Source organism: Coturnix japonica, chromosome 8 (assembly GCF_001577835.2).
Source record: "Coturnix japonica isolate 7356 chromosome 8, Coturnix japonica 2.1, whole genome shotgun sequence".
Classification (NCBI taxonomy): Eukaryota; Metazoa; Chordata; class Aves; order Galliformes; family Phasianidae; genus Coturnix; species Coturnix japonica.
Genome location: NC_029523.1, coordinates 3,681,642 through 3,699,049, shown reverse-complemented (window position 1 = coordinate 3,699,049; position 17,408 = coordinate 3,681,642). Strand labels below are relative to the sequence as shown.

At 56.7% G+C, this 17,408-nt stretch overlaps 1 protein-coding gene across 1 annotated transcript; it reads left to right on the top strand.

Annotated features, from left to right (window-relative positions):
• Positions 1–7,260: 7,260 nt before the first annotated feature.
• Positions 7,261–17,240, top strand: OLFML2B (olfactomedin like 2B). The gene is made up of 8 exons (XM_015869465.1): positions 7,261–7,474; positions 8,123–8,386; positions 10,637–10,744; positions 12,579–12,743; positions 13,438–13,666; positions 14,622–15,155; positions 15,402–15,578; positions 15,857–17,240. The coding sequence occupies exons 1-8, from the start codon at positions 7,331–7,333 to the stop codon at positions 16,456–16,458; spliced, it is 2,223 nt and encodes a 740-aa protein (XP_015724951.1). The 5' UTR covers positions 7,261–7,330; the 3' UTR covers positions 16,459–17,240.
• Positions 17,241–17,408: the final 168 nt, after the last annotated feature.

The following is a 17,408-nucleotide window of genomic DNA, read 5'->3' as shown; positions in this document are numbered from 1 at the left end:
ACGGGGATGCAGTGAGCTGGGAGGGAGGGCAGACCTAAGTGAGGGGTCCCAAGGGCAGCTGTGAGCAACCTGCTCATGTGCCTTCTAATGAATGCCGGGCATTAGTAACTTCTGAAGACTTCAGTGTGGTTTTGTACACTGAATGCTTGTCTGAGACAGTTTCCCTGCTTCAAGTGCTTGAAACAAATGGGTGTCTCCAGCACTTACTCACTTACCTTGTCACATAACTAGTGATTAATTACTGTGTTACTGGAAATGCTGGCTGTGTGCAGGTACTGCCTTGGGGTAGGCAGGAGGTGGTAGGAAGGCTCAGCGCACGCGAGCTCTGTCTTCTGTATTGCAGATGGAGGATGTGCTTGTGTGGGCCTTCAGTTAAGCGTGGTAAAGGCTGTCCTGGACTGCCCTGGTCTCTAGCTTTGTTCAACTGAACCACTCGGGGCTGTAATCCTGCTTTTCTGGGCAGGAAAGGAGATAATGGTAGCAAGCCAAGTGGCTGCCTGCCTCCCCTTAGATTTCTCTGTACCTTGTCCTACAACACTGTTTGGCTATTTGTTCTAGTGAGTAATTAAGCCTTTCTCTTGCTTGGTTTTACGCGTGTTTCTTGAACACTGCAGTGCTTCTGCCCTGGGATTTGGTAGGTATCGTTCATCTGCTACAGCTGTGGATTCTCATAGCCAGAGACACTCCATCATTCCTTATATTATGGATGCTGTGCTCCTTGGTTGCCCAAGGAGGCTGTGGATGCCCCATCCCTGCAGGCATTCAAGGCCAGGCTGGATGTGGCTCTGGGCAGCCTGGTCTGCTGCTTGGTGACCCTGCACACAGCAGGGGGGTTAAAATGAGATGATCATTGTCGTCCTTTTCAACCCAGGCTGTTCTATGATCCTATGAACTGATCTATATGAAAAAAGCAAACATTTTCTGTTGTGCAAACCTTTAAGCCTGGGATGGAGCAACCAATTTTCAGGATGGGCAGAGGTTGATGACAATAGGTGGGATCTTGCATGATTATTCTGGTGTGTGACTGTGGGCTGAATTGCACGGTCATTGCAGAGGGTGAACCTGGTGGGATGGGACAAGTGCTTTTTGGCTGTGCAGAGGGTCCAGCTCTGTTTCTGTTGCTTGGCCTTCAGCTGGTAACTGTGGGCAGAACCTGATGCCTTGGAAGGGAGGCTGCCCCATGCCTGGGTGCGGCCCAGCTACTTAGTCTCCTTGTCTGGCTCCTTGGAGAGAATGTGCAGGTCAACATGTGTTGCTGGAGAAGTGATAGCTGGGCTGCCCTAATTCCCTATCCCTTCTTCCTGCCCTGGCACTGTGTTGTTCTGGGCTGTCTGGTGCAGGGCTGGTATGTTAGGAGATGTTTGGAGCTGTTCTAGGCTCAAGGTGTGCCCTGAGTTGCGGAATGGTTTGGGTGCAGCACCCAATTTGCTCAGCTGCACCCAGAGTGAGATGGTGACCAGAACCATCTGAAGGTGGGCTTTGCCCTTCGTGGTGCCTCTGGCCCAAGCTCAGCTGCATGTCCTGCTTCAGGTGTCTGTCCCAGGTGCCTGAACAGAGCTGGGCTGTGCTCTAAGCTCCATATCTGTGGAATTGATGGCTCTTTGCATGCTGCTCTCGGCTAAAAGGTGTGTGCGTGTGTGTGTAGCTTTATCCCCAGCTAATCCCTCCAGCTTGAGGCACGTCCAGTCATAAAACTGTCAATGGAGAAATGGCAACTGGGTCAAGGAGAGCAAACAAGTACGACACACGTACATCCATCGGCCTCCTCCCAGCGCACTTCTACCTCCTCACCTCGTGCGCTATAGCAGAGGAGGCCCAAGCAGTACCAGTCACAGAGTGAACCAGGTTGGAATGGACCTCAAGGATCATGTAGTTTCAACCCCCCTGCCTGGCAGGGCCACCAAACATACACCTTTACTAGATCAGGTTGCCCAGGGCCCTGTCCAACCTGGTCTTGAAACCAAGGTGTGAGTCAAGAGTTCTGCTTGGGTTGTGCACGTGGAACTGGCAAAGCCCTCATGCAGCAAAAGCAGCTCTTGCCAAGAGTGCACGGGCAGGGGTGACAAAGACAGGTGAAAAATGCAGGGACGTGTGACAAGTGACAAGTCCGGAATGGCAGCAGTGAGTCAGTGCTGAAGCGGGAGTCTTCTGCTGGTCTGGGGGCTTCCAGAGATGCTCTGAGGTGGGTGCTAAGCATGAAAGCTTGCCATGGTTGTTTCACAACATCCTGCATGGCTGAGCTGTGTGTTCTTCCTTTGTTGGCTATTGTGGCTGGTCCACAGCCACTGATCTCTTGGCTCTACAGGCAAAGGAGTTGCATTGCTCCACGTGCAGCTCAGGTCCACCACCACTTACAACCCAACTGGCTTTACCTATGTAGGACACTGGTTGTAGGAGTGGGAGTGGTAGGGTTGAGATCCACTGGGCTGGGTGAGCTCTGCCCCTCTAGCACAGAATTGCTAGTAAGCAGATTGGTCCCAGTAAACAGATACAATGCAGCCATCCTATTTCAAAACATCCAGCATTAATCTTCCAGTGCCAGCTTTGTTGTTGGCAGTGCTTAGAAGGAGCTGCCCGTGCTAGGGGCAGACAACCCAGTGCAGAAGGGCTGGGCTGCAAGTGGGAAGACAAATCTTTCTAGGCAGCCTTGCAAGAGCACAACAGCTCGAGGGAGAAGAACCAGCAGGGTATGGGGTTGGGTGGTTTTGCTGCTGACTTTGGCTGCAGGCAGGTTCCTTGCAGGATCAAGGTAGAGACAGGAGATGCCATGTTGTTTCCCTTTGCCCCCCATCCCCCCACAGGCCTGCATCAGGGCTATGGGTGCTTTGGTGTGGCTGTCATTGCTGTCCCATGACACACAGGGCCAGGCTGGGTGGCATTTGGGGGTTATTAGGTCCCGGATATGCTGCTGGTGGTACCTCGTGATGCTGGTGGCACGTGGAGAACATGTCCCTGTGACACCAGCCCTGCTGCTCGCTGTCCATCTGGTGCCAAGCTGTGCTGTGTCATCAGCCACATCAGGCCCTGCCGGCACCTTGCGTGACCCAGGGAGCATCAATCAGCTCTTTATCAGCCCTTGCTCACATGTCTTTGCTCCCCACCTTTTCCGCTTGGCTGTGCAGCAGTGATACTCCAGGTCAGGACGTGAGGTGTGGGCACGTGGCGGGTCGGTTCCTCGTCCATGTGGGAGCTGTGGGCTGAACTGCAGTGTCCTGAGCTTTATGAGAACACAGCTTGTCAGAACAGGACAGGCAGCTCCAGCTCTTACCTGTGCTTGGTTCACAGTTCTGCCAAGTGCTGAGCACTAGTTTTGCTGCAAGTTTTGCTGCCTGCCTGTGTGGAGCTCTGCCTGCATTTTCCTGCAGTTCCTGGAAAGCAACTTCTGTTTGAGCTTGAAGTATCCCCAGGACATTTGAGTGGGGATCAGAGATCAGAACAGGTTTTGCTTCCTTGCTTCACCCAGCTTTGAACAGTCACCTAGAGCTTCCTGAGCCCTCTGTGGGCTGTCCCCCACCAAGGAAGGGACCTGGGCTCCTGGCCTGGGTGTTGGTGTTGGCTGTAGAATCCTAGGATGGCTTTGCTAAGCAGACTGAGCGTGCTGTGCTGCCCTGGAGGCTGGGCACAAGGAGAATGTGTTTTGAAACCCAAAGAGGTGGAACCTCCCATTGATCACAGGGGCTTGAGCAGGTTTAATTACAGTGTGCAGTGGGGACAGTGCAAGCCAGCTGGAAGGAGGCAGGATGTGTACAGCTGTGTGTACACACTATGGGGGAAGAACAGAGGGACGAAATGGGGATGGACTCTCCCCTCCATTGCCTTCTGGCTGGAGCAGCTGTGGGGCATGGATTTCAGAGTAATATGGCTACAAAGCAGAATGTGTTTGAAGTCCCACATTTCTCTTGGTGCAGCAATCTGGCCTGAACTCTGTACTCAGCTCCTGTGCAGCTCAGCTTGGTGTGGATTCTCCAAAATCCAGCTTCAAGGTGCACTTACCACGTGGAATAGACCCGCCCATGAAGCTGGGGGCACGTTGCAGCCCCCTGGTACAGCTAAGCACTTCTGGCTTTGACAGAGCTCCCTGCCTGGCCAGGCCATGCTGCAGAAGAATGTTGGTATGGGCATGACTCCTGTGGGCAACATGCTGAGCAGCCTCAGAACCAGCTCCCTTCCAGGTCAGGTGTGCATTCACTGAATCCCATTTGACTCATAAACAGAAACAGAATTGTCGTTGCTGAGGTCAGTTGGGAGCCACTCAAATTGCTGGGCAATTCAGATTTGCGTCATGAGCTTTCCTGCATAGTCACTCTGCTCCTCAGGATGGATTTCCTCCTCCAGTGGATAGAGATGGCACTGACCTCTCCCCATCTTGGCACAGGAGCCAATGCGTAAGGGGCTGTGAACCCACTTTCCTGCCCTCTAACCGTGACCCAGGTGAGAGGCTTCTGCTGGGGCTACTTTACTCTAAGTGCTCAGCTGGCCCTTGCAGTGGCAGAAGCATTGCTTTCATGAGAACCTTTGGTCTGCAGAGCTCCAGGATGTGACAGCATACACCTTGAGCCTGTTTCTCTGCATGATCCCTGTAAGGCACAGCCGGGTGACGTAGTGCACTGGGGGTAATGGGGCCTGCCTCCAGCAGCTTTGGCCTCTACTATCAGGATGTGGTCTGCCACCAGAGGTCATGGGACCAGAGAATGCAGGAGGTGAGGCCGTGGGAAGTTGCTGGCAGCTCTGGCATGCACCAGGCATGTGCAGGTGGTGAATCCCACCAGGAAAGGTGGGTACCTCTCAGCTAAAGAAGTAACTGGCTGTGAACGCAGGGCTCAGTGCTGAGTGTGGTGCTGTTCAACCTCCGCATGGATGATCTGGGTGATGGGGCACCCTCAGCACTGTCTGCAGATGACAAACATGGGAGCAGCAGCTGCTGGTACACCAAAGGGAGGTGCTGCCATCCAGAGGAACTGGAGAAGTGGGCTGGTGGGAACCTCCTGGAGCTGAGCGAGGAGAAGATCAGGGTCCTGGCCCCGGGAGGAACAAGCCCAGGCATTGGGATGCCCGGGAGAGCAGCGTTACGGAGATGGAGGCGATGTCCTGGGGGACACCTGGTGGACAGCCCGGCATTAGCCCCGGCGCGCTCCGCGCAGCGAATTTCATCAGTGAGCATCCCGAGTCGTGCAGCTGCAGCTCGGCAGGGCCGGCCGCACCGCGGGATGGTGCTGCGGTGCCTCTGAGAGCGTCCCCGGGGCAGCGGCAGCAGCCGGAAGGCTCCCTTGGATCGGAGCCCCTTGGATCGGATCGGCTCAGCGAGATCTGGCTCTGCACAGCGCGGCACAGCCCGGCTCGGGATGGCACGGCTTTTTTTTGCAGTGGGACTCCCTGCTGGCTCGTGCTCAGCCGTGCCGAGCCATGCTGTGCAGTGCTAAGCTCTGCCACTCTGTGACAAGCCTTGCTGAGCCCTCCCAATGACTGGGCTTGCTTATTTCAGGGCCAGGACCCCTGCACTTCTCCTCGCTCAGCTCCAGGAGGTTCCCACCTCTCCAGTCCCTCTGGATGGCAGCACCGCCCTTTGGTGTATCAGTAGACGCTGCTCCCATGTTTGTCATCTGCAGACAGTGCTGAGGGTGCCCCATCACCCAGATCATCCATGCGGAGGTTCACCAGTACTGTAGCACCACTGACCTCCAGGGTACACTGCAAGCTGCTGGCCTCCAACCAGACCGCACTGTCTCCTTTACCCGTCTTTTCAGGTGTCTGAATACAACAATGAGATTCCCCTGGCCCTTCTCCAGGCTGCTCTCTCATCCTCTCCTCATCTTTGTGGCCCTTCACATCACTCTTCCAAGAAGCTCCATGTCCCTCCTGTACTGTGGGGCTGGGCACTGTGCTCCTGGTGAGGCCTCACCAGTGCCAAGCAGAAGAGCAGGATCACTGCAATGCTCAGCCTGATGCAGCCCAACACCACAGAACAGCAGGGACACTGTGCTGGCTCAGCTTGGCATAGCACAGCCCCAGCCTTGTGACAAAGCTCATGCAGGAAGGAAGCAGTGGAGCCCAGGTGAGCTTGCAGCCTCCCGTCCCACACAGCTCAGCAGACCCTGAGGCACACTGGCACGCTCTGCTGTCCTCCTTCTGCTGGTTTGCCCTGTTGGGTTATTTCTTGGAGGAGGAATATTCACAACTTAGAGCTGACCGCAGTGAGTCTGTATTTCTCACCACTGTCTCCTCTTGCTCCCAGAGGACAGGCTTAAACTTGCCTTCAGCCCAAACTAAATACCACCAGAACCACTTTCTTCTCCAAGTACAGAAAAGAAAGCACCAAAGGATGCTGATAACACGCAAGACTTCCTTTGGCAACAACTTCCTTTTCCATGCCCTGTGCATCCTTAGGCTGCCTGCCCTGTGTGCCCGCAGTGTGCCCGAGATGAGAGCCGCGCTGCCTCCTGACAGCAACCAGGCTGCTATGAGGCTTTTAGTTAGACACCATATCTCCATTGTCCTGTCTGTCCCCTTCCTTCTTACAGCCCCTGTGTACACTGACAGGCTGCTCTCAGGTCTCCTTGGAGCCTTCTCTCCATGCTGAACAGCCCCAGCTCCCATCCTGTCCTCACAGGGAGGCGTTCCACCCCTTGGGTCACTCTTGTGGCCCTTCTCATCCACAAACTTACTAGGGGTGCACTCATCCCCACTGTCAGTGCCATGATGAAGATGTTAAGGAGCACTGGGACCAGAACTGACCAGTACTGACCCCTGCAGGACGCTGTTCACCACCAGTCTCCATCCATTGACACTCTGTGAGTGTGATTCCCCCCCACACTCCTAATCCATCCAACAGTCTACTTGTTATATCTGTCTCTTTCCAGTTTGGAGAGAAGGATGTTACAGGGGACTGTGTCCAAGGCCTTACTGATGCCCAGATACACGACATCGCAGGCTCTTCCCTTGTCCACTGCCGCATGGCTGCTACAACCCGTGCAGACTCCAGTCCTGAGGTCAGCTCTCCAGCGCTGGCGAGCACCATGTCGAGCCCTGCATGGCCCCGGTGGGGCTATTACAAGCTCAGGATGTCCCCCTCGGTGCATTCCGGTAGCATCGTGGATCGATCACAGCTCGCGGCATCCGCTGGGTCCACCTGCCCCCCGGGGGTCGGCCCGGCCCCGTTTCGACTCCGCCTTCTCTTGCAACGGGGAGGGGGCAGGGAAGGAGGGAGGGAGGGAAGGAGGCGGGGAGGGAGGCGGGGGCCCGGCCCGGCCCCGCCCGCCCCATCCGCGCCGCACCTGAGCGAGAAGCGGCGGCTCCGCGCCCGCCCCGGCCCCGGCTCCGGCCCCGTGGTCCCATGGCTCGGCCGCTGCCGCTGCTGCTCTGCCTGGCCGCGCTGGTCGCCGGCTGCCGGGCAGAGCCGGACCCCACCGGCACCGCCGGGCCCTCCGCCGAACCGCTGCAGGACGAGGCGGACAACCAGGAGAACATCCTCTCGCAGGTACGGGGCTGCTTTGGGGCCGATGCTTTTTGGAAGGATGCTATTTGGGGGCGGTGCTGCTCGGGGGAACGTTGCTTTTAGGGAGTGATGCTCCTTGGGGTGTTGCGTGCACCCGGGGTGCTGAGACGTGCGTGCTTTGCCTTGTGCTGGGGGTGCCGTGCATGATCGGGGTGGGCGCATCTGAAGAGGGGTTTATTCGCTCCGCTTTGTTCCTGCTTTGAAACACCGACCCGGGGACGTCCCTGGGGGGCTCGGGGAAGGTGGGGGGTGGTCCGTGGGTGGGGATGTGCCGCAGCCTCTTTGTGTGCGGGCTCTTCTCCGCCCGGGATGCGGCGGAGGGCTCTGTTGGCTTTGGCCGATCCGATCGTGTGCTATTATCTGCCCTCGGAAATGGTTAACGCGGAGCCTATTGGAAACATACCGTCAAAGTTATTTTTGTGCTCGGGCTTTCAGAAGCTCTGTCTGCAAATCTCCGTAAAGGAAATTCCTGGCATTGTATGGGGCTAATCACAGTCCCACCACCAGGTTACGCTGCTTGTAGGGTTGTTCGGTATAGGATTCTATAAGGTTCAGGATGTCCAAAGAATCCTTCAAGTCAGAGGGGAGGGGTCGGACATCCCCACAGGGCCGTGACAGTGCTGTGCTCAGCTCTTAGGTGACTACGACAAGGTGAAGGCGGTGTCCGAGGGCTCCGACTGCCGCTGTAAGTGCCTGGTGAGACCCCTGGGCCGCGGTGCCTGTCAGCGCATCAACCAGGGCGCCTTCCGTGCCGAGGATTTCTACACTGTGGAGACCGTCACCTCGGGGCCCGGCTGCAAGTGTGCCTGCGTGGCCCCCCCCTCGGCGCTGAACCCCTGCGAGGGGGACTTCAGGCTGCAGAAGCTGCGGGAGGCGGACAGCGGAGACCTGAAGGTAAGAGGAAGGATGGAGGCTGAGGGTTTGTGCTGCTTGGGAACGCTCAGGATGCCTCTGGGGATTGCTGCCTCCAGCTGGCAAGTGTCAGAGCCTTTATGGATGGATGGATAGATGGGTGGATGGATGGATTGGTGGAGAGATGGTGGGATGGCTGGACACATGGATGGGATGGTTATATAGATGGATGGGCAGACAGATAGTGCTGTTTCCTTCCATCACCACGTTAAGGTTCTTGCCGTGGAGAAGTGTGTGGCCCAGAGCACTTTGGACAGATCAATGCTGCCTGCTGCAGCCAGAGAACAGCATGGGGATATGGCCCTAAAACTCGGCCAACATACAATATTCATAGTGGATTCTGAAAACAAATTTCCCTGCTCTTTGTCCCCTTAAAGAGATCCTCTGAAGCCTCTTTCTTCATCCGCTTTGAGAGCATTTGTCTGTTACTCTCAGATTTGCACACTTACATAGAAGCGAGGCTGGGACAGAAGGATGGAGGTGTGTGGTCAGACGCCACCCATCCCCACTGCCTCGCTCCTTCTGAGAGCCATTGCCCTGTTCAGGGAGGTGGTGGCAGGATTCGCCCTTTCAAGATGTTGGCACTTCTGGACCATTTGCTGTCCCGCTGGTGATGCTTTCTGCTGGTTCTGGGCTGCATCCTGGCTGGGGTCAGCCCTGCACAATAACTCGTTCCCATTGGTTTGGAGCTGGGGATGTGTCTCATCTTGTCAGACCGCAGGCAGTGAGCAGCCCGCTGTCCAAGCTCCCCACAGTGGGGGGAGATGACAGGCATGGGCAGATAACCCAGCATGCTGGGGAAGGAGGGATTGCTCTGCAGCTCTCCAGCAGTTCCTCGCTCTCCAGGAAGCTCAGCTGGGCTGAGGTGAAGCCCTGAGACCAGCATAGCCCTGTTAGAGCCTGTGAGGATGCAGCTGGCACAGCACAGCACAGCTTGGCTCTGTCTGCTTCCCAGCCATGGTGTGAGCACTCCTCTAGGAACTGGCCTCACTCACAGCCCGCCTGGCGAGGATCCACACCCAGGGCTTTCCTTTGCTGTGTGAGGACCAGGAGCTGTGAAAGCAGGTGGCTTAGTTACCAAGCACTTCTCTGGGAAGGGACCCGGAATGAGAGGCAGGCAATGCCACGAGCACCCCATCACATGTGCAACGTGTCCCAGTGAAATTGTGACTTGCTGCCCCTGTGCTTATGAGTGTAGCTGTGTACAGCCCGCAACAAGTGCATGCTCAGGAGGAGCTGGAACACAGCTAATGAGGTCTACAACCCCTGTGCCTTGGGGAAGCCATCCAGCCCGGGTGGAAATGCATTTCTCTAGTGTCTGTCTGGCAGCCCACGTGTGCATTGTGTCAGCCGTCACGGTCCAGTTCTCAGCAGAAAAGTGGATGCACAGCCATAAAACAACGTTGTCTCCGCTGCTGCCATTTTACTTGGCACAAAGGGAAACTTTCCTTCACTGTCAGCTCCGCGGGGAGACTGCAGGGGCTGGGTTGGAAACTGCGAGCGCCGCCAGCAGTGCTGCCTGCATTGCTCTCATGTTTATGGAGCTGTGCTGAATGGTTTGACTTGCCGGGAGAAAATGTCGCCTTCTTGCAGTGGTTCCCACTCACCAGTGATGCTCAGTGGCTGCATGGTGCCGTGCTGTGTGTGTTCATGGCTGAGGGCAGCAGGAGAGGCTGTGGTCTGAGCAGGAGCACAGTGCTGGGGGTATCACTGTCCCCAGGGTCTCCTGAGGTCACCTGTCCTCACCCACATGCAGGACATCTCCAAAGCAGGGCTGTCAGGGGAAGGCAGGATGCAGCATCCCTCGGGTGAATTTGCTCTCCAGGGAAGCCAGCTCTTACCAGGCTGGCGCTGATTGAGGTCCCTGCGTGCTGTTGCATTTGTGAGTATTTTTATATCTTTTAACAAGTTTCTTCTTGTTCCAGGAAAAACAAGCCTGGGATGGCAGGAACTCAGAGCATGATCTCAGGCTCCCTTTTATTAGCACTGCGGTTCTCCCCTTGGCTCATCTGTTGCCACTCAGGGCAGCCTGGGGCTGGGCAGAGCCACGGGCAGCGCTTCTCATCTCACACACCATCCCTGGGGCTCAGGGCTGTCTGTACAAGGGAAAACAACTTGCTTCTTAGTGAACTCTTTGTGTTCAGATGTGTGCATTATTTTGGCTATAGAAACCACAGTGGGTGCCTCATAGCAAAGCCCCGAGCCTGATAGAGCACTCCTTTTGTCTTACAGCTGTCCTCCATTGTTGAGATGCTAGAAAGTGCCTTCTATGGCCTGGATCTGCTAAAGCTGCATTCAGTCACAACGAAGCTGGTGGGCCGGGTGGAGAGGCTGGAGAAGGTAAGGGGGTCAGAAAGAGCAACACAATAGAAAGGTGATGTAAAAGGTGTAATGACAGAGGGACTAACAAAACAGAAAGGTCTCATAAGGGAAGGGAAAAAGACTACTCACACCTTTACCTGAACATCAAGGCTCACGAGGGAAATCTCCACCAAGAAGGAATCTCCAGAAAGAGCTCCTTCCCCAGTGGCAGTCAGCCTTTAAATGAGGTCTAAGAGAGGCACAGCCAGGCTCCATCCCTTGCGATCACACACCTGAATTGCCTTCACCTGTGCTCCCAGGGCTGACCGGGTCCTTTCTCCAGGTGCTCAATCAGTGGTTCAGGCCAGGACTCAACAGCTGCCACACAATGACTGCGCTGCATCTCGGCTTGCCTTGAGAATAGCTGAGCCTTCAGTGCTGCTTGAAAGACAGAAAGACAGCATCCATAGCTGAGTGTTTCCTTGGCTGATGTGATGCGTGGGGTGCAGTGCTGAGCCGTGGGGTCCCAGGCTGCCAGACGGAGTGCTGAGTGCTCTCTCTGTAGCAGCACAGTCCTGCAGGCTGCAGCCAAGCGGCGATGATTTAGAAAGCCAAAATTCCACTTGCTATGTGTTTCGGGAAGGCACGGTGCTCAACGCCTGGGGTCAGGGAGGAGGCAGCTGGGAGGAGCACAGTGCTGCAGAACCTGGGTTTCCAAGCAGGGAGTTGACCCAAAAAAGGGGAAAGGGGTTTTGAGGTCTAAAATTAATAAAGCACCGATGCTTCTGGTTGTGATCCCACCCTCTTCCTGTGGCTTGGCGTGCTCTCCAGACACTACTTGGGTTTACCACTGAGCTCTATGCTGTCAGGGAAGGGGAGAGGGTTTGTCTGAGCTTTAGGCTGGCTAGCTGGAAGGGTCTGGGGGCTTGGAAATACCAAGGGAGGTATTGCCCCCGCTGTGCCTCTTCTTACTGCTCTGCCACTGCTGGAGGGCAGAGCGCTGGGATGTGAGAGCGCAGGAGAGGGCTGGCGGGGCCACAGGCAGACTGTGAGCAGCTGTGAGCAGCCCCCTGTTGCTGGCTCAGCACCCGGATTTCTGCCTGCGCCGGCCCAGGATCCGGTGCTGGACAGCTGAAGCATCGCAGGAGAGCTTGGCGCTATGTCAGGGGGCCAGAGGGTATGTTTGGGCAGCTGGGCCCAGGCACAGCAGCTGGGCAGCACTGGAGAGCATCAGAGGGCAGCGATCTGGGGTAGCTCTCAGCTGGACGAGTTGGGTTTTGTCACAGCAATGGCACAAAATAGGCAATAGGGACACAAGGCTGTTGGAAGCAGCCTCCCTCCCCAAGGGAGGAGGGTACCGGTGTTGCTCACAGGACGCTCCTGGGAGAGCATCTTTAGCTCAGCAAAAATCTTGCTGGGAAGTCCTGGTGTTATTGTACTCAGCCTGAAAATGGAACACTAACACTGTGGCTCACAAACCCTGAGCAAAGGCTCTGATTCTTTTGAGGGTGGTCAGCAAATGGGACTTGGGTCAGAGTTTGTGCAGAGAGGAGAAGGGATACAAATTGTTTCCATTGTGGTGTCAGCAAAGCAATGAGCTGTGGGATGCTGTCTGCAGAGCGAGTGCCTCTGGTTTGTGTTCAGCCCACAGCTGTCGCTTCAGCTGGCAATTCTGGGGTCACAGATGGAGGTCACGATGGGTTTTAGGAGAAATTAATGGCAGGACACATTCAAAACAAAGGACTGGGGTGTTGGGGAGTGGGGAGAAGGGGACATCTTACACCCAACCCCATGGAGACAGAGCTCAGGGCCCTGCCATTCCCCTGGCTGCAGGGCTCCGGGCCGGGGTCATGTCCCCCCTCTCATTTCCCAGGGCATGTCCAGGAATGCCACGCAGGCAGGAGTCAGTGTGGAGGAGCCCCCGTCAGAGCCCCAGCACCGTGCTGGGGAGAACTGCTCCAGCCTCATCTCCAACAGCCTGGCTGACATCGAGAGCTCGCTGCAGCGGGACGCGGAGGCTGCGTATGTGCACCCCGAGGTAGGGCTGCACAGCACCCATCGGTTGGGCATCCTGGTGGGGTACCCCAGTGCTGGCAGCGGGCTGCTCTCCCTGCTCAGCACAGCCCTTGTCCCCCAGTACAGCCAGGCTGTGCTGGCTCAGCTGCTCCAGCCTCCCCTCCTGCTCCTCCAGGTCGGAGGGGCCGAGTGCTCGGAAAGGCTGATGTCATCGCGGCCGGCTGGGAGCCTGGGACGCTGTGGATTAGCAGGGTTTGGGGCACGCAGCCTGCTGCTCTCTGCTCTCCATCCTGAGCGGTCGGATGGAGTGGCTCCTGGCACGCTCTGCCCCTGTGATACCCACAGCACTGCTCCTTGTCGGGGCTGAGCCTGCCCTGCCCAGCAGAGCAAAGTGTGGGGCTGCTGTCACCCTGAGTGACCTCATTTCCCAATATTCCCTCTCATTGTTAATTGCAGCCGGGCTCCAAAGGAATCCTGGGCCCGCCCTCAGCCAAATGGGCATTGCTTCAATGCTCGGGCTGGCTTTCCATTTTGCTTTAATGAGCTGAAATCCCGCAGCCATGAGCTGCAGCTGCTGCGGTGCTGGGCTCCTGGCCCCCTGCTCAGCCTCAGTACAGCTGTACGCTGTATGGTGGCTCAGGGGCTGAGCAGGTCCTTGCAGGTTCAAATTTGGCTATTTGGGCCCATCCCATAGCAACTTGTCTTGTTTCTTACAGGGCAAGTACGAGGAAAGGTTCCTGAAGGATGAAACCATCTCGCAGCAGATCAACTCTGTCGAGTCCCTTGCAGAGCTGCACCTCGCTCCCGAGGAGGGGAAGCCCGAGCAGCTCCTGCAGAGGAAGCTGAGCCCGCGGAGCCGCCCTCCCTCCAAGCCCACCATTGTACGAGGGGTCACCTACTACAAGGCTCAGTCCTCCGAGTCTGACAACGACATCGAGGAGCAACGTGAGTCAGACCCATGGCTGCCTCCTGCACCCTGAGCAAAACGAGAGGGGGAATGCAGGGCTGCGAGGTGTCCAGCAGTGCTGTCATAGTGATTTTGGCTCTTGGAGGTTGGGATGGGAGCAGAGGGATGGAGATGTGTGCTGGGAGACCCATGAGTGCAAAGAAGAGCAGGCAGGGATGCACAGTGTTATGGTAAGGCTGCCGGTGAGTGGTGGAATGAGAGAACTGAGCAGCAAGGAGCAGGGATGGATGAGCTGCTAATCCTGGGATGTGGTTTATGAGAGGAGGCCAGGGAGCAGCAAAACTGGAGCTGCAGGAGGTAGAGACATGGAGTAAAGGGGGAAAGTATTGTACTATCAAGTCCTGTTCCCCTCCGGCAGGCTGTGTGGCTGAAGCAGGGTGTATTGATCTACAGCAGCAGAACCAATTGGTAAATCACTGCTGAAAACAGCAGTGTGAGCATCCAGCCTCTGACCTGTGCATGGGGAGCAGTGAGGTGGTGTTACTGCATGGAAAATGTATGGTAGCTAAGGAAACAAGTCCCTGCCACAGCCAGAAATACAGAATCAATGCCTCTCCAGAAAGGAAACGCAAGCTGATGATGTATGCAAGTCCTGCACATGTGCCTGATGTCACTGCAGGGTCATGTGCTGCAGGGCTCAGAGGGGAGCCAGGATCCCTCTCTCCATGCAGGGTGCCCGGGGGGCACCTGGCGAGGCAGGGTCCCAATAAACTGAGTGCACAAAGCAGCACACAGCTGTTGGGTGCAAGGCTGGCTCAGCAAACAGGTTAGGTCAGTGCAGCCCTGCAAGGACTCAGGAGATCTTGGATCCGTTTCTCTGGCTGGGAATTAGGAAGAAAAATGGCAGATAGATGGATTCAGAACAGAGGGGTAGCGAGGGGAGGTGCAGGGCAGACGGCTGTGGCTCTGCTGACCCTTGTCTGTGCCTGGCAGAGGACGAGCTGTTCAGTGGGGACAACACTGTGGATCTGCTGATTGAGGACCAGCTGCTGCGGCCCAGCGGGCGGGCGGGTGAGGCTGTGAGGAAACCATCCCCGGTGGGGTGGCCGCCCACCCCCAGCATCGACCCCAGCACTGCACCAACCACTTTGCCCTTGTCCACTGCCGCCTCCGTGGGGCCGACACCAGAGCCCACCACTGCCAGCCTGCCACCACCTACCATGGAGACTGCAACCACACTTGGGGTGCTGCCTGAGGAGGAGACCCCGCAGCTGCCGACAGCATCATCCAGTGTGGTGGCACCCACGGCCACTGAGAGCCCGCCCGTGGCCAACAGCTCCATTCCCAGTCCTCCTGCAGCCACCACCACCACCCAGACCTCATGGGATGTGGGGATGAGCCCTGAGCCTGGCATGGGGAGCAGCCCGGGACCCCTGGAGCAGGCCAGCACCCCCCCACCACTCAGCACCACCATCCCTGCCACCCCAAAGCAGGCCCTGGAGGAGGAGGACATCAGGAACATCATTGGTGAGTGCACACGTGTGGCTGCAGGTCCCATCCCCTCCTGCTGGCTCTTGCCCATGGTGTGGATTTGGTCACAGGTAGGATGTGGAATGGAGACCCTGGGCAGTGCTTTACCAGGGCATCAAGTGTCACTTGTTAACTCTGGAACCTACTGCAGCCTCCTCCTTGTGCAAGTGGTGGGCAGGGGGGGTGAGGGGAGTGTGTGGCTGTCCTGCTTCCAGCTTCACCATCCCCTCTGCCCACACGCAGGACGCTGCAAGGACACTCTGTCCACCATCTCGGGGCCCACCACTCAGAACACCTACGGGCGGAACGAGGGGGCCTGGATGAAGGACCCTCTGGCCAAGGAGGAGCGGATCTACGTTACCAACTACTACTATGGAAACACGTTGGTGGAGTTCAGGAACCTCGACAACTTCAAGCAAGGTGGGGTTGCACTGTCCCTACACTGCCATGGCTGTGTCAGCTGGTCCCAAAACCACCCTTGTTCCCTGCCACGGGGATGAGAAAAACCCTCTTGGGTGGTGGTAACCCAGTGTGTGAGATTGACTGTGTGGGGTTCAGAGCATGGGGCAAGCCCAGCTGCCCATGGTGGCTATGAGCATGTTTGTCACCACTGGGGGGCTGGGAGGGAGCCAAAGGCAGGGCTGAGGGCCAGGCCCCAAAAGGGAGGATTTCACCAGTGTGGCCTCTCTGTCCCTCAGGGCGCTGGAGCAACTCCTACAAGCTCCCCTACAGCTGGATCGGGACGGGCCACGTTGTCTACAACGGGTCCTTCTACTACAACCGGGCCTTCACCCGCAACATCATCAAATATGACCTGAAGCAGCGATACGTGGCTGCCTGGGCCATGCTGCATGACGTGGCCTATGAGGAGTCCACACCGTGGCGATGGCGCGGCCACTCAGATGTGGACTTTGCTGTGGACGAGAACGGCCTGTGGGTCATTTACCCGGCCATCAGCTACGAGGGCTTCAACCAGGAGGTGATCGTGCTGAGCAAGCTGAACGCAGCCGACCTCAGCACCCAGAAAGAGACGACGTGGCGGACGGGCCTGAGGAAGAACTTCTATGGGAACTGCTTTGTCATCTGTGGGGTCCTGTACGCGGTCGACAGCTACAACAAGAGGAACGCCAACATCTCCTATGCCTTTGACACGCACACCAACACTCAGATCATCCCCCGGCTGCTCTTTGAGAATGAGTACGCCTACACCACGCAGATAGACTATAACCCCAAGGACCGCCTGCTCTACGCTTGGGACAATGGCCACCAGGTCACCTACCATGTCATCTTTGCCTACTGAGAGCCCTGTCATGGGGCACTGTGAGCGAGGGGCCACCAGCACCTTTTATTGTTGTTATTTTTGTTATTATTATTATTATTATTTTGTACAAATCAAAGAGTACGTGATGGGTTTTTGTCTCAGGCTCTTTAGATGGCGGATTGTAGATCGATCCCCAGGCCAGGACCACTCCTTTGTCCCTGGTGTGACCTTGCCTCTGTGCTCGAGGGCAGTGCGGCGGGGCCCATGGCAGCAGGGCTGCTCCTTTTGGGGGACACCAAGGAGGAAGTGGCCCTGACATAACCCTGCTGATGTTTTTTAGATGAAAGCCATCAGCGCTTTGCCCCAGGCCCAGTGCAAAGCTGGCCTTTCTGCTGCAGGCACCAGCTCCTGGTAGGACAGTGGTGTCCACCCATCCTGGTGGAGGGGTGCACTGTCCCCTCTGGGGGCCACCCTCCCATCCGACAGTCAGTGGGTGCTTGGGAGATCCTGCTGTACAACACGCACAGCCCTGGTGCTGGCACTTAGCTGAGGACTGACCCCTCTCCCCCCGACTCTGCCCTTTGCAGCCTGCCCTGGGGGCTCCACCTGGCCTGGTGGGAAGGCTGTGGGTGCTGGGCTGGGAGCTGGCAGTGGGAGGGGGGCACTGTAAATATGTGTAGATGACTTCTGTTTGTGCGTTTTGTAACCAAAATAGTCCCCATTTGGTATTTGCCTCACGGAGGTCCCAGCCTCCGCCCCTCCAGCCTGGCACCACCTTGTATTTACCTGCTGTTAATAATAAAAGATCAAGTACCTTTGCAGTGCTTGGGGCTTTCTTTGCGTCTGGGTCACTCACAAAAAATGGATGGCTGGGAAGGGTGCTTGGTCTCCTTGTCGCCAGCGATGCCTGACAGTGACAGCGCTGTACTCAGCAGCCCAAAAGACAGCACTTCGCCTTCCACTCTTTTGTATAAGTAACGCTGTATTAA

What these genes read in the sequence shown, in the direction of transcription:
- OLFML2B (XM_015869465.1), top strand. Translation starts at nt 7,331, where the DNA reads ATGGCTCGGCCGCTGCCGCTGCTGCTCTGCCTGGCCGCGCTGGTCGCC. An exon ending in CTGCGTATGTGCACCCCGAG is followed by an intron (nt 12,744 to 13,437) that starts GTAGGGCTGCAC and finishes TGTTTCTTACAG; the next exon opens with GGCAAGTACGAGGAAAGGTT. An exon ending in CCTCGACAACTTCAAGCAAG is followed by an intron (nt 15,579 to 15,856) that starts GTGGGGTTGCAC and finishes TCTGTCCCTCAG; the next exon opens with GGCGCTGGAGCAACTCCTAC.